Here is a 26844-nt window from a genome sequence, read left to right as displayed (position 1 = left end):
AGACAAAGGTAAAGAATTAAGACAGACGAGGGGCCATCCCAACCTATCTTAGAACCAGGCAGGGAAGCACGCTCACCTGATCCAGCTTGGCCCGGGGCACATTCTGCTGGTGGTAGGCGAGGATGGACTCTGCCCGGCCCTGCAGCACAGCCTCTGCAGCCCTGTACAGCGGAACAATCACAGGCGGCTCAGACACGCACAGAAGAGAGCCCACCTCCGCCCGCCCACCTCACCCCTGCGTGTGCTCAGGGGTAGACCAAATCCCCTCGCCTCTCATCTCTACCTAAGACTTACGTGTTGGCCAGGTGGGTGGTGAAGACATACACGAACTGTGACGGAGGCTTTCCTGAGACGCCCCCACCCCCACCCCCAGGAACATCTGGCCGAAGGCCTGGTGGGGGGCCGTGGGGGGGGCCTGGTGCACTGCTTTCACTGAGGGGCAGTTGGGCAGTTTGGCCAGGACCCAGCTGTGGGGCCGCCATGGCTGGGTCTGCTACATTACAATCTGCAAGAGAGAAAAAGGATGGCAGGTGAGCGGCCCAGATGTGGGGAGAAGAATGAGCTGGTGTTTCTGCCCGGGGTGCTCACTGCCTCACAGCCCATACCCAGAGGGTCATTTGTCCCCACAATCTCCGGTTTCTATGCTGACTTGCCCTACATCAATCTTTGCCCAAGATGGCCAGAACGATGACCACGTAGAGAGGAGAGGGAAAGCGAGGAGACACCAAAGCTCTTCTTAGCTCTGCTCCAGAGCACTCCCACTGTGGTGTCTGTGTGCGTGCGTGTGCGTGCGTGTGCGCGTGTGTGTGTGTGTGTGTGTGTGTAAGAGAGAGAGAATATACTGTCTAATGAGTGTGTGTATGTGTGTGTATGTGTGTGTGAGAGAGAATATACTGTCTAATGAGTGTGTGTGTGTGAGAGAGAGAACATACTGTCTAATGAGTGTGTGTGTATGTGTGTGAGAGAGAGAATATACTGTCTAATGAGTGTGTGTATGTGTGTGTATGTGTGTGAGAGAAAGAATATACTGTCTAATGAGTGTGTGTGTGTGAGAGAGAGAACATACTGTCTAATGAGTGTGTGTGTATGTGTGTGAGAGAGAGAATATACTGTCTAATGAGTGTGTGTGTGTGTGTGTGAGAGAGAGAATATACTGTCTAATGAGTGTGTGTGTGTGTGTGTGAGAGAGAGAGAGAGAGAGAGAATATACTGTCTAATGAGAGTGTGTGAACGTGTGTGTGTGTGTGTGTGTGTGTGAATATACTGTCTAATGAGAGTGTGTGAATGTGTGTGTGTGTGTGTGTGTGAATGTACTGTCTAATGAGTGTGTGTGTGTGTGTGTGAATATACTGTCTAATGAGAGTGTGTGAATGTGTGTGTGTGTGTGTGTGTGTGTGAATGTACTGTCTAATGAGTGTGTGTGTGTGTGTGTGTGAATATACTGTCTAATGAGTGTGTGTGTGTGTGTGTGTGTGAATATACTGTCTAATGAGAGTGTGTGAATGTGTGTGTGTGTGTGTGTGTGTGAATGTACTGTCTAATGAGTGTGTGTGTGTGTGTGTGAATATACTGTCTAATGAGTGTGTGTGTGTGTGTGTGTGTGTGTGTGAATATACTGTCTAATGAGTGTGTGTGTGTGTGTGTGTGTGTGTGTGTGTGTGTGTGAATGTACTGTCTAATGACCCAGGCAGGAAGGCAGGGAGGCTATAGTAGATGATGATCCAAACGACAGACAGCTTTTCATTCTACTCCACCACCCACTGACTGGTTTTACAAGACACAGACAGCATTTGTCTCAGTTTCTTCAACTACAAAATGGAAACACCACTCAGCTCCCATGTGCCCTGCCGGGGACAGGTCAAAGACACACATCTTCTGTGCCACCAAGCCAACTGTCCATTTCGATAACAGAGTCAGAAAGGTGGTACAGAATAAAAGTTCCTCCTCTGCTTTCATAAACTGATCAACACAAGATTTCTGTCACCTCTGATCATAAGAATCATGTGGAGATGTGTCCCCATCAGCAACCAACCAGCAAACCCTGCAGCAGTTCTGGTCTGACATTTGTCTTTCCCACAGTTTGAGGGGCTCAGGAACACAATACTGCCCACCTCCCGGCTGCCAATGCCAAGCTCAGGGTCGGTCTGCCTGTAAATTGGGGCTTCTGGGATTCATTCCTCAGATTCAACTAGATGTCAGAGCAACTGGAAGAAATACCTTACTGCTGTTTATCAGTTTACCAGAAGAATACAGGAAGAGCCTGAGATGGCTTAGTAGGTAAAGGTACCTGCTGCCAAACCTGCCAACCCCCTGGGACCCACGACCCACATGGCGGAAGGAGAGAACTGACACCCACAAATTGTTTCTGACCACCCCACTCATGCACCATGGAGTGCACGCGCACACACACACACACACACACACACACACACACACACAAATTAAGATGATGCTAAAAACAAAGACAGGTGAGATGAACCAAGTGTGCAAGGCACGTGAGAAGGGGCACTTGCTTCTGGGTCCTCTCTGAATATGCCACTACTCAGAAGTCTACACGTGTCAGCTCTCTGAAAAACGTATGACACCCGTTTTTTGTTTTGTTTTTTTTTTTTTGGATTTTGCAGGGATGAGCGTGCATGCGTGCGTGTGAATGTGGGGGGAAGAGGCAGAAGAAGGTATGCACATACAGTTTAAGGACACAGGTTACATACAGAGGTCAGCAGAGAACTCTGAGTGTTGGTTCAGGAGCCTTGAACCTTTATTTCAAGACAGGATTTCTCACTAAGCCTGGAACTCGTGCACAGCAGACTAGCTTGCCAATGAGTCCAGAGAACCTGCCTGCCTCCACTTCCTAGGTTGGCATCACTGGGATTACAGGCAGACGCCACTGCATCCAGCTTTCTTTCTTTTTTTTTTTTTTTTTTTTTTGTTTTTTTGTTTGTTTGTTTGTTTTTTGTTTTTTGAGGCAAGGTTTCTCTGGGTAGCCCTGGCTGCCATGGATCTCACTCTGTAGACCAGGCTGGCCTTGAACTCATAGACCCACCTGCTTCTGCCTCCAGAGTGCTCAGATCACAGGTGTGTACCACCACCACCCGACTATATCCAGCTTTCTTATTTGTCATTGTTTTGTTTGTTTGTTTGTTTGTTTGTTTTTGAAACAGCATTTCTCTGTATAGCCCTGGCTGTCCTGGAACTGGCTCTGTGGACCAGGCTGGTCTCAGGCTCGCAGAGATCCACCTGCCTCTGCCTCCCAAGTGCTGGGATTAAAGGTATGCACCATCACCGCCCGGCTTGCATCCAGCTTTCTATGTAGGTTCTGGGGATCTGATCTCAGGTCCTCACTCTTGTAAGGCAAGTGTTTTACCAAAGGAGCCATCTACCTAGCCTTCTTTTTGGATTTGTACAGACTCATCATTAGTCATATTTAAACCAATTCCACCTTCAGCGCCATTCCCTCGTCCACAGGTTGGAGTATGAGACTGAGCCCCCAACCTCTAACCCTGCTTTGATCTTTCAGTCATCAGGTTCCATCTAGAAGCTACCTCAGGGCTGGCAGCCACACCAGTCAATACAACATAGGAAAAAGAACAGTTATCACTTTGGAGACTCCCAGGATTTTAGAGTAGTATGCCAGGAAACAAGGCAAGACCAAACATAAATTTCACAATATCACAGGCTGACATACTGGGAACATTCCCAGAATAGCTAAGCCGCCCTTAGTTTAGCACCAAGACAACTTTTGTTCCATGGTCACAAACTTGACTCTCCATTCCCACACAGATGAGATCCATAACTGGCCATCAGTGGGTTTATTTTAGGGGTTTATCCACGCTCATACCAAGAAAAACAAGCCAAAGCCCCCGGACCGCAGTGACAGCACTTCTGGATAACACAAGGGCTTCACCAAGGCAGCGGCCACCTTAGACTCAGAGTCAGCTCTCCTTGTATAACTCACTGGCCCACCCCATAACAGTTTTGCCATGAGCCTCCTGCCAATTGTGAGCTGACCTGGATGTATGCAAGCACAGCCTCAGAAGAAGAAAGTATCAATTAGAACATCCAACAGGCTCCTACAAGCTATGGAGGCACAGTTCAGCACAAGAAGGGACTTTCTAGTACCATGATAGCAATACAAGCCAAGGCTGTTCAAAGTGTGCTATATGCCTGAATTCACGTTCTCCTTGTGCTAAATTGATACTATAAAGATAATTTTTATAGATGAGCAATCAGAAGTCCTTTCCCAAGTTTATACAAATAGCAAGTACATCCCTGGGATGTAAGTGAAGAAACCGGTCTCTGAGCCTGTGCTGTGAATATCTACATCATTCTGCCTCTCCTTGAAGAATTCAGTTGCGTGGATGAATGCTGTTGAATGGCATGGTGTCACAAGAATATAATCTCAGCACTTTGGAGGTATAGGCCAGCCTTATATATAGCAAATTTGAGACTAGCCTATACTACAAGAAACCTGGTCTCAACTGAATGACAGTCTATCTAAAAGAGGCTGCTCATGGGATTGTCTTTCTTCCCCCTCCCCCCCCCCAAGACAGAGTTTCTCCGTGTGACATCCCTGGCTGTCCTGGATCTCCCTCTGTAGACCAGGCTGGCCTTGAACTCACAGAGATCTGCCTGTCTCTGCCTCCAAGTGCTAGGATTGAAGGCATCCCGACCACCACCCGACTGGATCTTTTTTTTATCTCTCTGTATCTTTCAAAGTTTTTACAATGATACAGTCTAATGTTACAGAAACAAACCTGGGGTAACAGAAGGGTTCCTGTCCCAGGAAGTAGCAAAAGATTCCACCACTCAAGTGTCCATACAGAGACGGGGGAGCACTAATTAGTCACATGGGAGCCTCTGCAGTCCCAGCCAGCTGTAGAGGCTTCTGACTGGCCACCCCTCAGGAGGGTCCACTCATTCCCACTTGCTGACTGTGTCCTCTCTGTAATAGTCATCATAGGCTGCTAGGAGGACTAAACACAGTGGCCAGCATATTCTTCTGCCTCCTTTCCCTGATTCCTGCCTTCAAAAAGGCCACAATTTAACCAGATGTGGTGATGAATGCCTTTGATCATAGTACTGGGGAAGCAAAGGCAGATGGATTTTTGTGAGTTCTAGGCCAGCCAGGGCTACACTGAGATCTTGTCTCCAATAACAGCCCACCTATCTCTTCTCTGAAAACAGATGTAAGCTTTGAGGGAAAACACCAAGGAAATGGATGTCTTAGGTCTCCAGTACATAAGGATGGATTAAAGAATGAGAGCCAGGTGGCAGTGGCACATGCCTTTGATTCCAGCACTCAAGAGGCAGAGACAGGTGGATCTCTGTGAGTTAGAGGCCAGCCTGGTCTACAGAGTGAGTTCCAGGACAGCTTGGGCACACAGAGAAACCCTGTCTCTAAAAACAAAAAAAGAAGAGAGAGGATAAGGCATCATCACACCTCCTTCTCGTCCTAGCAGTGCACCTGACCACTTTCTGAGAGTCCTTCAGAGGAAGGGACCAGTGTCGGCTCACACCGACTGTTAGGTTAGCAAGGCTCTGCAAAGCCAAGTCCGTCCCAGACTGGACCGCCCCCGCCCATCCTCCATTCACCAGTAGGTGGCAGCATAGGCCATGAAATCTGTTAGAAAAGTAGGTGAGTTGTCCAGGAAAGGGACCACCTGAAAGACCCTACAGAGTGGACAGAAGAGAGAGAGAGAGTAACTAAGGACCCGGAAGACTGGGACTGGGTTACCACAATGTAGGTAGCCAAAAAGTGTGAAGTAGGATTGGAGAGGAGCCTGGGTTCCTGGTCCTGGCCACTTCACCCACAACCCCCTAAAGCCCTAGGTAAAGATTCCCTTAGGACCGCCATCCGTGGAGGGCACCAGGAGGCACAGGGTCACTGGATACTCACTGTGGGCGGCCCCAATGGGCTTATCGTCCTCCTCGCTGTCTGGACCGGAGCACCATTCGTCCCCACTGTATGGCTGCTTCCGCTCTAGCACACACCTCCGTTTGCTCCGGGGTGCCACCTCTGCCCAGGAAGAACAGAGACAGGAATGAGTGCTAAGATGTCCTGCCCTTCCACATGCAGAGGCCCTCCCAGACCATTCTCCAAAGTGCCCCTCCCTAAAGGGCACTGCCCAGACCACGGTGGGCACTTTGCCAGTCCTCGGCCCCCACCACACCACCATTTGTTTCTGATTTCTTTCTCCACCCCTGGCTGCCTGCCTCCCCTCCCCCCCCATACCAAGTAGAGCATAATCCCAACCACAACTGGTTCTAATTAGGGTTGGGGGGGCAGGGAGGAGCCCCTGTGACTCTTTCAGGCCCCGGTGCCTGTTCCCAAAGGGCTTGGGGGGGCTGTTGCTATTCTCCCAGGACACCTCCCTCTCCAACGTAGGGGCTATGGTAGGAAGGCGGAGTATGACGACACTAGAAGTCTATCACTCTGTGTCCGGCCCTTCCATGAGTGGTACCCTGGCCAGCCTACTCTGGAATGAACCGGTTGACTGATGGCATAGAGATATGAGAAAGAAAGGTGATCGAAACAACACAGGTTGGATGGCAACACAGGATGAGAGCCCCGCAGGCGACGGTCTCTGACCAGCGTGGGTCTGGGGCTGCAGGTGATGTTAGTCTAGAGATGAGAGAATACAATACCTTTGGCCTCTGAATCGAGGGATGGAGTCCCAGCCTCCCGCTGCTCTCCGGAGTCTACGGATACACTCCGCTCACGCTTCACCTTGCCCTTGAGTGAGCTGAAAGGAGGCACCCCTGCCTGGGGGTTCTTCAGACTTGAGTTGCTAGGTGAGATCTGATTGGCCTTGGCCCCATGGCTTCCCGCCCCCACGCCCTTGGACCCCAGGTTGCAGGTGGGTCCTTGGTTCACATTCTGGTGCTGGGATTGGGCCCCTCCATTCCCTGTCTTGCCATGATTGGTCAATTTATTTTCTGGGTGCATTGGCTTGGCTGGGGCAGGGGGGCAGTGGCCGCGAGGGGACAGCGGCGGGCTCCCTGGAGCTTCTCTCCTCCTGGGGTGGGGTAACCTGGGAGAAGGGAGGAGAGACAGGAAAGGTTAATTCTGCAAAGAGTTAGGCAGGCCTGGACTTTAGCTCCCTTACCTCACCTAAAATGGTGTAGGGGTGGCTAGACGCTATCTGGAGACCACCTGCTATTCCCTACCTCAGATAAGAGCAGAGCTCTGTCTCCCCGCCCCCCAGGGGAGTGGAGATGGAGCAATGTTCCTTATCTCCTAGGCCCGATTCAAATGGAAACTAGGGCTTTGAGTTGGCAGGATCTACCTACCCTCAGCCTCAACATCCACCAGCTTCCCTGGCAGCCCGTTCTCTCTAGCATTTGATGAATCCTTAACACCTTCTAGGGTTTAAGACTCCTTCCAAGGCCCCAAACCTCAACTATGCTGTGCCCTAACAACTGACAGAGAAGGGCCACAGGACCTGTGAGTCACTGATCAAGCCCAGTCTTACTCCCTAGGGGGGGTAGGGGAAGCACGATTGAAGTGGTACCCACTGGCCCAGAAGACTCCCCAGAGCCTAAGGGGAAGGCCTGAGAGGGTGGACCGGCAGGCCCTGAAGGCAGGCAGGGACAGAAGGAGGGGGGAGGGGAGTGGTGTGTCAAGAGAGGAGTACAGCTTGAAGCCAAGGATTCCTGCAGCCTAGGCTGCGGGCCCTTTAAGCTCCAGCCCGCTCCCCCCACCGCCTCCCCCTCCCCGGAGACCTATTAATAGCCGCTGGAAAGATCACATCACGGGAGAGGATATTTATCCCCCCTCATTCCACACCAGCTCAGATTTATTTCAGCCCTGCTGTCCTGCTGCCGCCGCCTGGCCCTGTCTGCCTGCTTCTCCTGGGGAGGAGGGAGGCAAGCACCACCCCCACTCCAGCTCCTACCCCCAACTAGACTGAGGCTGGAGGGCGCCATCACACCCCACCACTAGGGTGGGTGGGGGGTCTGCTCTAACGGTTTTGGGAGGGACGAGGTAGAAGGGACCAGAAGCATAGCTAGCTGCCAGTCTCCTCTGCCCCCTGGGCCCAGGCGCTAAGGCTGGCTGCCAGCTCCTGCCTGGGGCCAGACGTTCCCACTCTGCCTCCCTTTAGCCCACTGGTGCCCAGGAAGCCAGGTGCCCAAGGGGCTCCTCTCTCCAAACCGGCAAAGCTTCACAGCTTGGCCCCATCACCGTGGGCCCTTCCCTTCCCCGCTCTCCGTACACACACATCCCACCCTCCGTGACACCCACACACCTTGTCTTGTTAGCCAGGATCCTCATGGCTCCCACACACAGTGGGGCTACGGCCCCTGTGCGTGCCCAGGGCCCAGCCAGGTACTCGGTACTGGAGCAGGGACTGCAGCAACAAGCCCCAAAGAGAAAACTTGTGACTTAGGGAGGGGGTGTATGAGGGGAAAGGAAGGGAGAACCCAACAGCCCCGGGACTAAGGAACTGGATAGGGTAGGGTGGGATTGGGAAGAGAAGACTTCTCGATCCTAAAGACCAGTCCAGTCCCCATCCCTCCCGCACCTTGTCCTCAGGGGACTTGCAGTATCTAGCAAGGCCCCCCACCCCGACAACCCTCCCCCCAGGGGCTGCAGAGTCAGAATTCACTAATAGGCTAGGTCGCAAAAGTGACGCGTGGGGCGGCTGCGAGGTCTGCTCTGGCCCACTGGGGGACTCCCGCTCCCAGACACGCCCCTCACCTAGGATTCGGGAATCCCTCACGCCCCGCCCCAGCACTGCGCCCTGTCCCCAGGCGCTGCAGCCTTCCAGGGGCCGGGGTGGGGGCACTGCCCTGCCCCGCCCCCAGCTCCAGGCCTAGCCCGTGCCCATCCCGGCAGGCCCGGGCGGGCAGCAAGAGGCCTGGCGGGGCCCCGGGGCTGCAGCTGGGCTCTTCTGGAGACCAGTAACGCTGGCTCAGATTCCTCCCCGACCGCAAGAATGCAGGAGCCTCCCCTCCCCCCTCCCTTGCACCCCCACCCCGCCCCCTTCGGCAGAGCCCGAGTGTAGAGACAGAGCGAGCAAGGAGCGAGAGAGCCAGCGAGGCAGCGAGCGAGGGTGAGGGAGGCAGACAGGGCTGCAGCGTGGATCTCCCGGGCCCACTGGAGGGCGCGCGGACAGACACACGGACAAGTCCCCCAGGGACTGACTGGGCACTAGCCGGCCTGGCAGGCTGGGCGCGCGGAGCTGGGGCCTAAGAGACCCACAAGCACCCGAACTCTGACTCACACGCACACTTACAGCTCACACGTGGACAGGGAGACAAAGACACGCACGGAGCCCAGGAAACTAGAGACGCTCACGGCCAGCGGGCGGAGGTGTGCCCGAGGGACTGGGCAGCGAGAACCAGCAGGAGCCGCCGGGCAGCCTGGGGCATACAGACACCCTGACCGCCAAGCGAAGTGAGAGCCGCCGGCGGACTCATTGAGCAGATGTGAAGACTGAGACCCACACGCAAGGGAGCCATAGAAAGTTGAGCCCGACAGTCACAAAGAATATACAGAGGGCCATAGATACACCAACAAGCTGACTTACACAAACACAGACGCCTCATCCAACCGCCCCCTGCTCTGTCCCCTCTCCCCGCCCCCAGCAGCGATCCCGGTAAAAGGTGGGGGAGGGAAGGGGAGGAGTCTTGGGTCCCAGAGCTTCTTCCCGTGACAGGTCCAGCTAGACACACCCCTGCACACTCCCGCTCCCTGCTCAGCTGCGGGAAGCTGGGCTGGGACCTCCAAGTAAGGGGGCCCTACCAGGTACACTGTGGACGTCTAACCTTAACTTAACCCCTGTGGAACGTTGACCTTCCCCACTCCAACTCTGGACCTGGACAAGAAGGTTCTAAAGTCCAGAGCCCAGCTTGCAGCAGCCAACACACACACACACACACACACACACACACACACACACACACACACACACACAAAACCAGGGAAGATCAGAGGCAGGAATCACCGGGGACTCCTGGGAAAACCAGCCTGGTCAATGGTGGACAGGCAGCTTACGCTCTCACCTTCATCCCTGGATGATTCTCAAAGCTACCTACCCAACTTCATAAAGAGGAACTGAGGTCTGAGAAAAGAAAGCTGTATTCTCTTGGGTCACATGACAGCATGAGCAACCAAGGACCCCCACTCCAGGCACTACAGTGCCCCCTTGGAGCCAAGGCCGTTCATCTCGGTCTAAATCAAACTGGTGGGCCAGAGTCTACCACCTGTGAAGGGGGTTGGGAATCGGCAGGGCAAAGGCCATCTACTACTTTCGGTTGAGGGTCTCAAAAACTGGAATGAGTCACCTTGGCATGGTGACTCATACCTGTAATCTTAGCACTTGGGAGGCTGAGGCAGGAGGATCACAAGTTCAAACCCAACCTGTGTTACAGAGCGAGTTCCAGAACAGCCTAAACTACCTAGCACGACTTTGTCTCGAAACCTTCCCTGAAAAGCTACCATACAGAGGAAAGAAAAAACAAAAAACAGTATAATAATCCAGGGAGGAGCTGTTAGGAATTCTCTTCAGTGCCCGCCCCCAGTGAATCTTAAACGTGCCCCCCAGGACTCCACCTCCTGCTCCCACCCAGCTGCAAGGCAAGCTGAGTCAAGTACAGATGAGTCAGGACTTTCCCATCTCACATCTCCCGGTCTGCCCTTCAAGGGCTGGTCCCAGCTCCCAAAGACCCCTCTTCCTCGATCCCAGATGACACTTGAAACACGTGGAGCAGCCTTGGGAGGCAGGAGGAACCATGGTTGGCAGGGCAATGCTTAAGCACTGAGTGAACAAGGAGCTGTCCTGACCCCAGGCCAGAAGCCCCTGGAGATGTGGCGCGTCAGGAAAGGCTGGAGCTTTGGGAACACAATGCTCTCAGAGTGGGGAGAGGTGACATGTTCACAAACAGGGAGCAGGTGCAAGTCACCTGAGTGAAAGGCCCGGGAGCCAGCCCATGAGAATGTGCCTGGAGCAAAAGAGCCGAGGCAAGGGAGCTGGGGCCAGGCACAGTGGGCACTGGCCTGCGGTCCCTGTACTTGGGAGGCTGAGACAGGATCCAGGCCAGCTTTGAGAGACTTAACCAGCTTCTAGAACAAAAAGCCTGAAGTGGGGTCACTTGACTCCACTGTGTAAAATAAGGGTAGGCCACAGATTAGGGGTTAGTGAGAACAATCCCAGTTGGAAGAGGGAGTCAAGGAAGGCTCCATGGTCAGAGACTCCAGCCCTGTTTAACACAACTGTCCCCCAGTTGGGCAGGCATTCATACACCCAGTAGCAATCTGCCTGTTTTCATGCCGGAAGTCTGCTTGACCAGACCAGACAGCCCACAGGTCTTTCTGACCTGCTCATAACCATCTCAGGGAAGCGAGGCATTGTAGCTCAGGAAACTGAGGCAAGATGCTTTCTGAGGCTTCAAGATCAGCACAAGCTACACAAGGAGCCCCACAATAAGACTCTCGCTACAGTAAATCTTACTGTAAGACTCTCTACAAAATAAATATCTATGCCTGGGTATGGTGGTTTACACCTTTAATCCTATCACTTGAGAGGCAGAAATGGGCTGGCTCTCTGTGATTTCAAGGCTAGCCCAGGCTGCATACCAAATTCCAGGTCACCTAGGGCTGAGTAGTGAGATGCTATCTCTCTTTCACTCACTCACCCACCACCAGCACCACCAGCACCACCAGCACCAGCACCACCAGCACCACCAGCACCAAACAAAATATGTTTTACTTCAGGGCCAGTGACATCATCAGTATAACAACTACTTTATCAGAGGACCTGTGTACAATCTTAGTAAGACCAAGGAAACAAAGAGTAAGAAATGCTTTGGAGGACCCATGTCCCCACATGTGGTAAACAGAGACTTTCAGAAAAGAAAATGTGATACAAGGGGACAGGGTCCTTGGCCTCTGGCTGAGGGAAGATTCAACTCCCAAGATAATGTCCCAATTCCCCCTTCTCCTGCATGTCAGGACCCCCTGGTCCTCAGAAACGCTCTTCCAGAACTCAAGTTACTCCCTCTCCCTGAGGTGGTGATTCAGCTGGTGGGGCGGTCAGGGATTTAGAATGCAGCTCAAGGACCCAAGGTGTGTTATTCTGACAGGGACCCTCTAGGTGGGGACTTCCAGGATTGGGGGGTTGGGGTCCCCTGACCTAGGTTCCTAGCAAACCTCCCCTCCCAGGAGTCCATGCAAATAAACAGTTTTGCTTCGGAGGTTTTACCTGGGAGTTTCCAGCCAGCCTGCCCCACCTATAACCCCTGGGTAAGGTCAGACAATCCTAACCCTGCAGGACCATGTAGTCTGCTGATCCTCCGCAGTGCAGGACCTTTGCACAGAGTGCCTGTGGGAGACTCTTTCTGCTCTACTCTTTCTGGACCACTGTCCCTCTGGAGCCTGTGGGGACAAGTGGCATTGTTGTCGGAACAGGCCTAAGTCCACCCCACTTCTCTTGACTCTGTCAGCCATTACCCGTGAGTCCAGACCTCAGGAAGCAATCATGCCCTGGCAGTGAGTAGGATGCCCCCAAAAGACTGCTGCCCAATCCCTAGCTACTCCCTCCCACTAGGGAGAAGGGTGTGTGGGGGGGCACTAGGAAACAAGACAGGGCAGGAAGCCCAGGCAGGCAGCGGGCACTCTGGGCCAGGCACAAACAGCCAACACAGGAAACCACAGCCCACCCCCGCCCACCCCACCCGCCCAAGGCTCTGGGATAGAGGAGTGCCAGAAGCCTAGTACCCTGACTGAGGCCAGGGCCAGGGGTTAGCCCGGGGCAAAGGAGGTGCTCAAAGTCCTCTAGACCGCTCTGCCCCGGACCCTATCTGGGGAGGGGGAGAGGAAGCCAGGCTGGCAGAGATGGTGCTGCCTCTTTAAATCCACCGAAATCCTGAGCTAGGCCCAGCCCAGCTCTGGTTTCACAGGAAGGAAAGGAGTTCAGGAACCAGTACAGCAGACGGGCAGTGGCTGGAATTAGCCCCTCCGCCCAAATATATCTGGACTCCACTGCCACTCCACTGGCACTTCCTGCCCCCTGGCACCTGCACCAGAGTGGGGGTAGGAGAGGGTCTAGGTGCTACTTCTCCCTAATGGGAGATCCCAATTTCAGGAGGTGGCCTGTTGCTGTGTGGCTAGGGAATGACTTCTTAAACCAGTACTCCTACAATGGGGGAAAAAATGAGCCAAGCAGCTTCCTGGGGCCTTCACCTGGTCCTGTCTCCCAAGGGGTTAATCTGGCCCCTATTTAGGGGGGCATGGGTGGCCGAGGAACCTCCTCCAAACTGCCTGGCTACTGGGAACAATGGGGCCATTGTGGGAGGAGTGGAGTGCGGGCAGGCGGCTGGCACACACCACGGGCAGGACCTCGCCCAAAGCCTGCCTGCCTGCCACACTCTGCTCTCTCCCCCAGGTACAGCCAGGGGCAGACACATCTTCCACCCCGGCCTTGCCTGCCTGGCCCGAGCTCTTGGCCCCAGCAGTACCTGGATGGCTATCTAGCCCTGTCTACGTTGACATGCAGATGGCCATGACCCTCCAGGAAGCAGGGGCTTCTGGGCCTGGGCGAGTGGGGGTGGGGTGATGGGACCGGATGTATGTCTGTGATCCTCCTGCAGGGCAGACAGGAAGGCCAAACTAGGTCTCTAGTGTCAGCCCTGGCGCCCTCAGGCCAGGAGGGCTTACAGGACTGTGAGCGGTGACAGGCAGGGCCCCTGCCCCAAGGCCTCCTTTCCCACACCCATCCCATAAACCTTCCCTCTGAGAAGGTCTGATGCCCACTGCAGCCTTGACCAGGGTTGGGACCCTGGTGGATATGGGGGCCAACAGAATGAGAATCTGCTCTGTAGTTGGGCAGATAGAATGCCAATCACATCATGCCACTTCTAAACTGTAGAACATTGTCCATCTCTTCATCCCCTTGAGCCTCAGTTTACTCACAAGCAAAATTACAAAGTGAGATATTAGCAGAAACCACCTAAATATGTCTATGATACATTAGCCCTCAGCAAAGTCCCTTGGGCAATCTCTCTTTGCTAACACAGTACCCAAGAATGTGGCATGTCATAAAGGTACATCTGTAATGAGAAGCACCATCTAGATATTTACCCTATGAGTATTCGGGCAAGCAGGGCCCATGGGCATCATTTTAGTGTTACACGGGGACATGACTTTTCTTTGCTCTCTGTGAAGAAGAAGTTTGTCTACTCTACTAACATGGCCCCTAAGCACCCCTGAGTTCCCCAACTTTCTCCAACCCAGAACAGGAATGTAGAGAGAGCCGCTATCCCTAGCTCTTAGCCTCAGGTCTTACCCAGGAGGAGAGTGAAGGGGGACTTCCCTTCTAGTGATCTGTACCCCTCCAGGCTGACGGACCCCTTTGGCAATCCATGCAGGGTTGAGCCAGGAGGAAGTGTGCGTTTACTCTCTTGCCATGGCTCTCTTTAGACAGTAGAGAGGGTCTTAGAGAGAAGGCACAGTGGACAAGTAGTTCCAGAGGACAGGAGGGCCCAAGGAGGAAGCCCCATTCTCTTCTCAACCAGAAAGGGCTATACCTCTCAGGGAGGGGGCCCACAAGCCCACAAAGGGTTAACAAGGTCCTAAAAATAATCCTGTTCCCAGCAGGACCCGCTGATCAGAACCCTTCAGCCATCTGTTCCCATTTTCTCCTGTTCACATTGGAACATCTGAAACCAGCCCCAGAGCCCCAGCCCGTTCCCAAAAATAGCCCCAGCCTGCCCAAGGAGCAGTCCCAGAGGCTGGCACAGTACACATCGCCAGCTCAACAGTTAAGCACGATGGCACAGGCAGATAAGCCCTCCCCTCCCAAGCCCACAGGGAAAGGGAAGTCCTCTCTGTCCCAGGAGGTGGGTAGCGCACGCAGCCTGGGGGCTCTAGCCCATCCCTCCTAGTCCAAAGCCACAGTGGGCACCTGCTAGCCAAGCCCAGACCTCAGACCCAGGAGCCCTGCTATTCCAGGGCTCCCATTTCTTAAGCCCCAGAAGATCCTAACCACCTGTCTGCTTAGATCCTTTCTTCTGCGGGTGATCTAGCCCTGCCATCTCCTCCATGCTCCTCACCCAAAGGTTCCCAAGCTCCATCCCCTACCATCCCAGCCCTACCCCAGGATCTTAGAGAGTCCTGGTCACCCACTGACACTCATAGTCTCCCCTGCTGAGACACTAGGGAAGGATTCCAGGGGCATCCCCCCACGGTATCAGGGACAATGACATGCCCCTACTCTCCTTCTGGGCTTGAGGCTAGCCTTCTCTGCCTCTCCGTGAAGTGCTGACATGCTCACCTCATCTTCCAGGCAGGGCCCCTCCATGTTCAGAAAGTGTTCAGGAAGGACCCCTAAGCCCTGAGCAGGCCTAACCACCGTCATCCACATCACAGCTCCACACTGCCGTACTTCTCCCTACGGAAGGTCCCTGACTCCTAGACCAGGAAAGAGAGAAGGAGGCCTTGGAAGCCATTTAAGGACAGTGTCTCCTTCAGTCTGATGAAAGAACAGAGCAGCAGGGGTTGGATAGTGGGAGGGGCCCCCAAACTAAAACAAACAAACATCTCGGGGGAGGGGTGAGGGCTGGGCCCAGAAATTCAAGGGCAAGGCCATAGGGAGGGGGGGGGTCCCCAGAACGCAAGCAAATCTTTTTTCCAGGTCCAAAGGCAACTACAAAACTTGCAGTCACAGCCTCAGCCAGCACCAACAAACAGTGGGGGAAACTGAGGCAACAAGGTGAGTCTCGCCCGCTGTGGTAGCCCATGACTTTAATCCCAAAACAGAGGCAAGCAGAGCTCTGTGAGGTAAAGGCCAGCCTGGTCTACAAAGCGAGATCCTGCCTCAAAACACTAAAACAAGCTGGGAGCTAGTGGTGCACGCCTTTAATCCCAGCACTCACTGAGGAGGCAGAGGCAGGCGGATCTCTGTAAATCCCAGGCCAGTCTGGTCTCTAGAGGAGGTCCAGGATAGCCAGAGCTGTTACAGAGAAACACAAAACAACAACAACAACAAAGAAACAATTTACTATGCAGCTAAGAATGGTCTTGAATTCATGACCTTCCTGCTTCTACCTTAAGATTGCTGGGATTATGCCGGGCGGATCTCTGTGAGTTTGAGGCCAGCCTGGGCTACCAAGTGAGTTCCAGGAAAGGCGCAAAGCTACACAGAGAAACCCTGTCTCGAAAAACCAAAAAAAAAAAAAAAAAAGATTGCTGGGTTTATAGGTTTGTACCTCCATACCTGGTTTACACCCAGTTGATATTGTACTAGGCTTGAACTCAAGGCTTCGTGCGTGATAAGTAAGCATTCTAATAACCTAACTACATCCCTAGTTTAGCCTTTTCTTATTATTTTTTGAGATAAGGTCTTACTATGTTACTTAGGCTGGCCTTGAACTCCAAAAGATGGGGGTGGGGGGATGGGGGTGGGGAGAGATTCCTTCCTCAGCCACTAAATGGTTGGAACTACAGGCAGGCTCTTCCTATCACCATAGCCTTGGAAAATACTTTATTTATTTTTATATTCTTGGGGTGTTTGGAGTTTGCTGGTCTGCTTGTCTGTTTGAGACTGGGTATCATCACACCGTAACCCAGAATGGCCTCCAACTTGAAGAATGACCTCAAATTTGAAGAGATCCTCCTGCCTCTACCTCTCAGTTACTGGAATTCCCAGGCCTGGCTTAGAAAACCCTTTTATTATTCCCTCTTTGCAAGAAAGAAAAATTGAAGTAGCTTACCCAAGATACACAGCCCACCATTACAAGACCAGGCGTGGAAGGAAGCTCACCACTCCAGCAATTGGGTTCTTAGCCAAGGCCCTGCCTGTACAGATGCTGCATGGAGTCGGTCCCTCACAACAGGCACATTCAGGTCTGGCCTTCATCCCATGCAACCTCTCACCCTCCCTCTAGGTCTGATGGGTACCAGGTCCTGCACTAAAGGCCACAGTCCATGCCTGGGGAAGAGATCAGAGTCCTGAACCCTGCGGCCTCTGCACAGGTGCCCTGCTGGGCCAGGCCTGAGCTCTCTGAGAGCAAAGTTCTTGGGCCTCCCCAACCCCACCCACCCCCACTCCGTTACCTCCTCACCTATCCAGGTCCCTAACAAAGTCAGCAAAGTCGCAAGGCAGGTTCCAGTGCACCAGCACAGGCTCCTGCAGAGACGCCCAAGGCTACGAGAAGCCTTGCTCTCTCCCTCACTCCCCCCTCCCCCCACCCCCGCCAAGCCCCAGGTGGGAGTCAAAGGTCAAGTGGGACTTTCCAGAGAAGGCTGAAGTCCAAGACCCTCTCCCAACCCACCTATCCCACTGCTTTCCACTTTTTCACTGCCCAAGGTAGAAGCAGGGCCACTTCAGCCCTAAGGATAGTGGCCTCCAGCAGGGAAAGTTGGGGGGTATTAGGAGAAGGAGCTAGAAGTTCTCCCTCCAGAGGACAGTCCAGGAAAAAGAGGCACCTCCTCCCTGCCTCTCCTTCCCTTCCCCAGGCTTTCCCCTAACCAGACAGGAGCTCACTGGAGTGTTTGTTGTGAATTCAGAGTTGTTGCTAAGTAAGGAGGGAGGGGAGGGAGGAGGGAGTGTGTGTGTGTGTGTGTGTGTGTGTGTGTGTGTGTGTGTGTGTGTGTGGTTAGTGTGTGCATGCCTATGGAGCCAGGGCAGCAGAAACCACACTACGGTGGTGGCTGGTGGCCAGTGGCCACCCTGGATTTGACTCAACCAGTAGAGGCCAAAGCCAAGGAGCAGGGGGGGACAAGGAATTGGGACAACCAGAAAATCTACCTTGTCCTCCAGGTCGACAGAGTTGAGGCTCCCACTTCCCACCAGGGAAAGAGGCTGAGAAAAGGCCTAAAACTTTCACTAGCTCCAGCTTTAACCCTTCCCTGTCCAGCACACCCTTCACCCCAACAGTATTCTAAGTTGAAGGCTATTTACCCACCCAGAGACAGAGGGGGCTGCGAGAAGCCAGGGCCGAAAGCCAGGAGGAGGGAGCTCAAAAGAAGAGTCAAGCGGGACGCTAAGCAAGAAAGATGGGGCCACTGCAGACAGGGATGGGAAGGCCAAACACACACACACACACACACACACACACAAGGACATGGACCCGCTCACCTCTGAATAATGTGTGTCAGGTTCAGGCTCAGGGGTGTGGTCTGGAATGGGGGCTCCCTGTGGAGAGAGGGTCACAGCTAAAAGTCCCTGGCCAGTAACCTATGCCCCTGATCCTCCCAGCACCCCAACCCTAGGACGCCCCCCAGCCCCCCCCCCCCCCCGCGCCGTAATTTACAGACGACCTAGAGCTCTAGGAAGTCTCAGAGTTGCTCAAACCCCCCCCACACTTTTTTTTTCTGTGGATTGGCCAGGAGCCAGGGCTGCCCGGCTGCCCAGCTGCCCAGCTGCCCCACCACACCGTACCACCCCCCTCCCTGTCCTGGAAGCAGGAAGGAGAAGGCACTGGACGATCTCAGAGTTAGTTCCCTGAGAGCTTGGCCCCACAGAGAGAGGGAGGGGTGGAGGACTCCCACGACCTGGCCTGAGGACCTGGGGGGAGGGGGGGAGGAGGCCCAAGGATCCCAGCTTCCAGAACCAGTCACCCCCAGGTTAACTTGTGGCGGGGGAAAGGGCTTAGGTTCCTGTATAGCTATGTAGTCTCCTGGCCTACAACCCTGGTCCCCTGAGTCCTAGGACTAGATCTAGGTACCAGGGCCTGGGGTGAGGAAGGTTTAGCAGCTTAGTAACAGGCCCTGAGTGAGGCTCCCAGAGCAGGAGGGAGGGAGGCTGGTGGCTGGGCTCAGTTTGTACTGGGGGTCAAAGGGGAGTTCTTTTCCGAAGAATTCTGGGAGAGACGCCAACTAGAGCAAGCTGCTAACCACCCCCCCCCCTCTTGCTGCACTGGAGTGTGTGTGTGGGGGGGTGTCCCTGCCAACCAGACTTAACCCTCTGCAGCCTGCATTGCTCCTTGGCTCAAATGGGGGAGGGACCTCGGGCTGCACCCAGCTTCTAGGGACGGGGCCAGGTAGCACAGTGTGCCCACCAGAAGGAGGCTGTCTCCCTGTGGTTCCATCTGCACCACCCTGCCCTACCACCATCTAGGTGACTTTTCTAGACTCAGCTCCCTAAGGTGTCTGCAGTGACGTGCCTGTGTGCATGTCTCAGAGACAGAGATTGAGAAACAAACTGAAAATTCCTTGCCAAGGCCCTCCTCCTGCTGGGTCACTGAGCACTGTACCAACACGGGCCTCTACTCCTCCCTTCCTCCCACGGCACTGGGGACCAGAGGCCACTGGAGGGGACAGGGAAAGCCTATCCTATGCCCACCTCCAGATGCTGCTCCATAGGCCCTCCACTCATACAAATATCCCCTGCCCATCTTCCTCCACACTGACCTTGGCATGTACTTTCAGAAAAGCATTCAGTTACAGTCTGAGATTCTAAGACAGGAAAGTGAGTCCTAGCGAGGAATCGGAGCTTCCCAGGGACTATATATCCCCCACCAACTTAAATATGCTTTCATGCTATCAACACTCAGAATCTAGCCAGAGGAAACAAACAAACAAACAAACAAAAAACACCAAAAAACACCAAAACATTCTGAATCTCCCCTCCTGCAGAACCTTACCCATAGTAGGTAGGATGTAATGAAGCTAGACAGCAGTAAGAACTTCCCTGGACCAAGGCTACAATGGTCCACCCCAAATGCCTGGATTCCAGCCCCTCTGCCTTTTGCTTGGGATTAAATTTTGAGCTTGTTTTGTTAAGCAACTGTGAGGGAAGAAGTCATGTTTTCTGAACCTGAAATTCACCACAAACTCCCAGCCAGGTAAAGTGTGACTGATAGTTCCTGGTCTCTAACGAAGGAAGTGACCCTAGAGGTGGAAGGAGCATGTCCCTTTAGACCCTAGGCCCCCTTTACAAGTCATCACTACACCCTCGGGACACAGCGTTGCCTGGTGCTGCTGAGCATACAAGGCCAGAGAAAGAGAGGGACCAGCCCCTGGCAAGTGTATCCCAGCGTCTCCCCACCCCACCATTCTCTCTCCAAGGCCTTGGAGCTGCCAGAAGCTTGGGCCTCACTCCAGGAAACCTCCCCTATCAAAGGGCAGAGGACTCCACGTCCCAGGGAGCTGCAGGAGACCTGTGACTACACCCCCCAGACATGTTCCCAGGGTGGAGGAAGAGGCGGAACAGATGCAGAACGTAAGCACACATCAGAGACACACCTCCAGCGCACTCCTCAGAAAGAACCCCCAGACACACACAAGTGAGAGACAGGCAGACACACTTTCAAGGCACCTCCTAAAAATAGCCCAGATTTTCCTTAAGACCTGTGTGTGTAAGAGTGACATATTCAGAGACAACCCAAGAGAGCTCAGGAACAGCCAGACATCAGCCAGTCACACAGAACTAACTACTGACACAGACACACCCACTCCAGGACACACGCAGAGCCACCGCATACAAAGCAGCACAGTCTGTGCTCCAAGGGAGTCCCTCAAGCAAGGTACAGCGAAAAGTCAAATTCCGAGACAGTCGCGGGGCGCGGGGAGGGGAGTCAGAGGGGCGGCAGGCAGGGAAGCACTCAGGATTACAAAACAATCCCGGTTTCGAAATGCTGGAAATGCTGGATTCAGGGCCATTCCTGAAGCTGGGGAGGGCGGGGTGGGGGAAGGGAACAGGCCAGCTTGGAGCTACCAGCCCAAGGAGGAGTCCAGGGCCCAACAGAGGTGGTTCAGCCCTCAGGGAAGGGGACCCATAAAGGGCTAAGTTAGGAGCAGCCGTTGATCTAGAACTAACAGGGGGGGGCCCTGCCTGCTGGACAGAGGGCAAAGGAAAGGCCTCCAGGGGCTTTTGCCACTGACAGGTAAAGTCAGGACCCAAACGGGGCCTCCACTCCCCTTCAGAACTGAAAATAAGAAGCCACCACACCTCTTACCTACCCACAGAACAAGGTGATCAGCCTTCTCCCCAGAACAGTGCCTTGGCTCTGCTTCCCTAGCTAGTAAGGGTCAAGAGGAATGGGAGACAATGGTCCCCACACTCGGGGAACATCTCCTCCCTGGGAGTCTTCATGAGAAACTGCCTCAGTTTCCCGTGAGTACCCTCACACCTAGGAAGTCACCTCTCCTTGGTAGCCAGAATGTCCTCACTGCCCCTCCCCCCACCTTCAGGGAAAGTAGACAGAGGGAGGGACGGAGGGAGGGAGAGAGGGAGAGAGGGGAGGTCAGGACAGGCTGGGGGTGGGGATTTAGAGGCCTGGCCCTGGCACCCGGCAGAGGAAATTCCAGGCTGTAACTCCAGGCTGCCTTCAGGGCCACCCATCCAAGTGACATGCTACAAGCAGCTCTGAAGCTTCAGGGCTACGATCCTCTTCACCCATCCTCTCAGTTCCTGGCCCTGGCCCCCTGAGCCCTCCAGTCCCAGCTCTGGAACTCAGAGGTCCAGAGTTGGGAAAACTTAGTAATCCCTGGAAGAAATCCCCAGCCATGGAAGGAGCCCCTACCAAGCTCCTTGGACGAATCTGAGCCTTTCTTCAGATCCCTGGGGGCAGTGAGCACAGTGTGGCTATGGGTGGGCAGCTGTTGGGGCTGGCAAGCGGGGGTACAGATGCCAAGCTACAGCAGCCAGGCGTTCAACAGGTTGAGCCAGTCCCTGGAACAGCCAGCCCCACCCCGGGGAGAGCGGGCCTGGCAGAGGCTTCCTGCCTGGGGCACCCAGCCTGTACCGCTTTGCTCCCACGGCTGCCCACTTTCCCACGGTGCCATCTCCCCCCTCTGTCCCCTCCCCCCACCTGGTCAGCACCCGGTACAAGGAAGCAAGGGATGCCATCTCCCTGTCATCCTTGGGTGCCCAGGCTCTTCAGGTACCTCACTATCACCAATGGAGAAAGCTCAAGCAAAGTAAACATGGCATCAGGGCTACATCAGTCCCCCACCCCCACCCCCTACTGGGCTTCCTTTGATCCCAGGAAGACTGGACACAGACACTCTGGCTCCCTAGAGCCGCCCCAGGGCGCTGGGACAGAACCTCAGCCTGAGGCAGCGCCGGGGGCAGGGTGAGGGTACCCTCAGCAACTCATCTTAAGGTTCCCTGGGTGAGAGGCTGCAGGATGATTACTGGCTCCCTCCACTTATGCTGCCAGCAAGGCTGCTGCCTCCACTCCCCACCGCACTCCAGGGCTCCCTGGAGTACCATCCTAGCCACTTCCCCAAAGGCAGCCAGCCCCCACCAAAGGCAGCCGGCTGCCCCTTTGTACCACATTTCCTTTAATCTAAAGCAGGTGCCAGGCATTCTGGCCCTTGCTGAGTTGACAGTACCACCCTGCCACCCACTAGGTCTCTGCCCATCCAGCTACTGCCCTGCACGGTTATTGAAGTTGAACCCCCCAGCCTAAGGCTTCAGCATAATCCAGGTACCTGGAACTTGCTAACCAATCGTGGGTGCTATGTGTACTTTGAACGAGCACTGATGCTCTAACTCCAGATTTCTGGGAACCACCACCCATGAGCCCTCCCCCTCATCTCAAGCAAGAGCAACAGGGCTTAGCAAAGAAATCCCTGCAGGGAGGTAGCCAGAACCCTGGTCCTTCAAAGCCAGGTAGGTGGGTCACCTGAGGGAGACAGTGTTTTCCTTCCTAGTAGCAGAATCCCGCTTCCCACCGGCTTCTCCCGTTCTCACGCTGTCCCGAGGCTTCCAAGTGTGGGGCCTGAGAGCTGACTCTGAGCACGCTCTTCCCCTGGAGCCATGAAATCATGGTCTTGACCAGAGAAGCCAGTCAAGCTAAAGCTGGGGAGCAGCAGAGGAACTCCTGCCTCGGGGAGGTGACTGACACCCCCCCACCCCCGGGAGAGGCTGAGGAGGAGGGGAGCTGGAAGTGTAAGTACTGGCATTGGTGGTGGTGTAGCAGATACAATACAGGCAACATTCTCAGGGAGGACCAAGCAGTTCAGCCCGAGGGAGAGAGGTGGAGCAAAGGGGGGGGGGGGATAGACCCCCCTTTCCAGAGCTCAGACACACATCGAAGGCCCCCTAAAACCACGCTCTTTCTCCTGAAGCAGAGGTCCTCCAGACAAGACATGAACACATACCCCAAGCAGCAGACAGACAGAAGGAGGAGGGAGGAAGGGGGTGTCAGAAAAACCCGGAAGGAAGGAAGCTGGACAGACAGACAGAAGCTAATCCTCGCTTCATTGCTGTAGAAAGACACACTCTAGACTCCCAGGCTTTGAGGGATGTTCTATTTCTCTGCCTCCAAGAGGGAAAAAGGAAGGCCAGACCCCCCTGTCTCCTGAAACCAAATTCCAGCAGCCCTCAGAAAGGACCATGCTCTAGCCATGCAGGAGGCCTAAGTCTTCTCTTCCTCACATCTTCCCCTCGAGCTCCTTCGGATCAAGGAAGGAGCCACCTTCCCTAGGCAGTACAGGGAAACCTCCAAGGGACTGTGTGACTGCCCCACCCCCAGCCAAGCCCACACCACTCAGAATCCTTGGCAGGGGAGGCTCCTAAGGCTGAGAGGCAGTGCCTGGGGGCAAAGGATGACCCCAGCTCTCCCTCTTGTCCCAACCCTCTTCCCGCAGGAGGCTCTTACGAGTCAGGGGAGTAGTGCAGGGGTGCTGGGACCCACAGAGTTAGTGAACCTGGGAGGGGGACTACATCTCCCAGAAGCCCCCAGGGCGAGTTCCCTGCTCCAGCTGGCCCAAGGCCGGCCTTGTTCTCTGAGCTAAGGTAGTAGGGTCCCCTGGCTGCCCCTAAGCCCTTCTCCTGGTGCACCGAGGCTGCCAGCCTGGTTGAGGAACTATGGATATCCTCTAATGACCCAAGAGGAGTCCCCCGCTTCCTAAACAGCCCGGGGGTGCGTGCTAGAACGTAAGAGACAATCAGACTGAGCTTCCCCTCCCCAATTTAAACTGGATCTCGCTTGGCGCGCTCCTGCTGGCCTGGCATGACTTTAGCCCTCTGCCCCAACCCGACCCTCACCTCGCACTGGTCGGGGGTCCTCACGCCAGGCCGGAGCTGGACGCCATAACCAGGTCAGGGTCGGTGGGTGGACTGGGATCCTCCAGCAGGACAGTGGAGACACGGAGAAGGCGGGCAGGCGGTGATCTTTTGATCCTGGACGCCTTGATCTCAATACCAGCCCGGCCCGCGAGCAGGTATCCGGGAGGCTCTGGTTGCCTGGGTTCCTGCCTCCCAACCGCGGGGCATGGTCCTGGGCGCCGGCAGCGGCGGGAGAGCTAGCGCACCGCCCGGCCGGGGCTCCGGGCTGGGGTCTCGGCCCAAACCTCAGGGCTCCGGCTGTTGCCGCTCCTGCTCCTCCTCCTCCTCCCTTCCTTCCTTCCTTCCTTCCTTGCTTTGCCTCCTCCTTTCACTTTCCCCGAGGCCCGCGGGGACGGCGGGCGCGGGGCGGGGAGGGGGCTGTCTAGGCGCTTATTGTTGGTCGAATGCCGAGGGTCCAGGTCGCAGCCCCGGGGCGGCGCGGCGCCAGGGGACCCAGGCGTGCGGGCGTCCGGCCGGCTGGCTCCCGGCGGCGGCGGTGCTGCAGCGGCCCCGGATCCGGGGCATGTCCGGCCACTGGCTCCGCCGCGCGCCGCCGCCTCCCCGGGCTCCCCTGCGCTGCCGGAGCCTCGCTCGCCCCTCCACTCGGCTCCTCTCCCCAGCCTGAATAAGCATCGGGGCTCTCTGGCTGCCTCCTTCTGCCTTCATACCAGAGCCGGGAGAGGCCCCTGTCAAAATAAGAGCTCCCCCATCTCGCTCGACTCCTCGCCCAACCCGGCTCCCCCAGCCTCCCAGTGGTCTGACTCGGTAAGGCGCCCGACCGGCTAGCAGGAGGCAGTTGGCCCTGGGCGGGGAACGGAACGGGCCTTCAAGCCACCTCTCCTCCCCCGATTCCTGAGGACTAGGGAGGAGAAGGACCCACAGCATCCGAGGCTACGGAGAGGTCTGAAAACCTACCCTCCTATCTGCACGGCTTGGAAAGAGTGGGAGTTGCCTGGACACACACACACACACACACACACACACACACACACACACGTTTCCCTCTTTATTGTACCCACCCACATCCATTATGCACTGAGAGCATTCCCCCCCTCCCCCTGAGGACATAGACTGATTTTTTTTTTTTTCAATTAAACCTTCAGCAGTGCAAATTGGATGCTAAGAAAATGTTTGAGGAAATGAAACCTTTGTCTTCTCAAACTCTCCCTAACCTCAGAAGGCTTCACACATACAGTCACAGCACACACACAAATATAAACACCGACCTATGTCCTATGGGACAGTAGACACATGAAAGAAGAAAAAAATTCTAAGCAGTTTCTAAAAGCATGTCATGTGTTATCTCAATAGTCACCACAAACCTACAAGAAAGGTGTTATAGCCCCATTACACAGTTGAAGAAACTGAGGCTTGCGTGACTTAAGCCCTTACTCAGAGTTGCACAACTAGAAAGCAGTGAACCTAGGTCTAGAATTCAAGTCCTCCTATCCCAGGACACTTTCCTTCTATCCCAATGCCCCTTCCCCTAGAATGGATGTAAACCAGAGACAGGCACTGACTGCCTCAGAAAGGACACCAGCAAGCTGTTTCTTCTGTTCCCATCTCACCTGTCCAGAGTACTGACTCCGTGTTTTGTCTTGTTTCTCCCGTCTGTACATCTGGCTGGCACAAGATTTCCGAAAACCCAGACCACAACTCCCTGTCTCTGTGTTTCTTGTATGAAGGACTCAAGTGTCGGCCAGGGTCACAGCAGGGCTTCAGTGAATACTGCCTGGATGGGTGGATGGTGCCGGGAGCTGGGCACTGGGCAAGATCCGGAGATCCAGAAGGAGAACAGGGCATAAACCCTGAGTGAAGAACCTCAACTCGAAGAAAGGTGAAGGCAGGAGGGTCAGGAGTTCAAGATCACCCTCAGCCCTAAGCTATATATAGAACCTAAGCTCAAACTGAGCAAATATGAGTCTACCTAAAATATAAGTAAAAATAAAAATCCTGAAAGTCGAGAGACTAGAACTATAAAATATATGTGTGATAACATTATGATTTACAGAGTACTCTCATGTACATTATCAAATGACCATGTCTTGGGTTGTTTTTTGTTTGGTTGGTTATTTTGAGACAGTGTCTGTAGCCCTGGCTGTCCTGAAACTCTCTCTGTAGATCAGGCTGGCCTTGAACTAAGAGATCTGCCTGTCTCTGCCTCCAGAGTGCTAGGATTAAAGGAATGGACCACTATGCCCAAGGACCATTTTTTTAATAGAAATATTTTGTTTTGATTTTATATGTAGATCTATCTTCATTTAAAGGGAAAACAAAAATCTTGAGCCCAGAGCTGCTGATCTCTGTGATTCCTCTACTTAGGAGAATAGAACAATGAAGTTGGGTTTCTTCTCTCCCTAAGGTTCCTGTACACTATTAACCACAGGCAGAGGACCAGCTCACAAACAGGAACCTTGCAGCTTTTTATGCAGATCTGTCTCCCACCATACAAATGACAAGTCACTTGGCCTTCTTTGTTTGAAACAGGGTCTCACCATATAGCCATGGCTAACCTGGAATTCTCTGTGTAGAGCAGGCTGGACTTGAACTCAGAAATTCACTCTGCTTCCCAAGTGCTGGGATTAAAAGCATGCACAACCAAGTCCAGCCCTTCTTATGATCCCTTCTGGCACAAGTCCTGTTCATAGTAGATCCATAAATCAATATAAGGGGAATGATGGCTGGGTTGCAGGGGTCTCTAATGTAGTACATAATAAAACCCAAGAGTGTCTGGTATGTCCTGTGAAGCAGCCATGTGGAGCGCTCTCCTGGGTGTGGCTGTGACTCACTCCACCAATGTAGGTTCCAGGTCTGCATACAGAGCCCAGCTTTGGGCAGCCACGAG

At 54.3% G+C, this 26844-nt stretch overlaps 1 protein-coding gene across 2 annotated transcripts in view; it reads right to left on the bottom strand.

Annotated features, from left to right (window-relative positions):
- Bcl9l (BCL9 like) overlaps window positions 1-24442 on the bottom strand; it is a 28801-nt gene extending 4359 nt beyond the window's left edge. Inside the window, exons 1-7 of one of the 2 annotated variants that reach the window (XM_059267717.1) lie at window positions 23940-24442; window positions 18078-18134; window positions 8247-8348; window positions 6646-7031; window positions 5897-6016; window positions 295-505; window positions 77-161 (exon numbers count right to left, since the gene is read on the bottom strand). In XM_059267717.1, coding sequence (XP_059123700.1) covers window positions 77-161; window positions 295-505; window positions 5897-6016; window positions 6646-7031; window positions 8247-8272 — 828 coding nt within the window. In that variant the 5' untranslated portion in view covers window positions 8273-8348; window positions 18078-18134; window positions 23940-24442. The remainder of the gene's footprint in view (window positions 1-76; window positions 162-294; window positions 506-5896; window positions 6017-6645; window positions 7032-8246; window positions 8349-18077; window positions 18135-23939) is intronic. The other variant, XM_059267718.1, reaches the window with a different exon arrangement.
- Between the last annotated feature and the right edge of the window lie 2402 nt (window positions 24443-26844).

The sequence above is a fragment of the Peromyscus eremicus genome, chromosome 7 (genome assembly GCF_949786415.1).
Source record: "Peromyscus eremicus chromosome 7, PerEre_H2_v1, whole genome shotgun sequence".
NCBI lineage: Eukaryota > Metazoa > Chordata > Mammalia > Rodentia > Cricetidae > Peromyscus > Peromyscus eremicus.
This window is presented reverse-complemented; position numbering and strand designations above follow the sequence as displayed.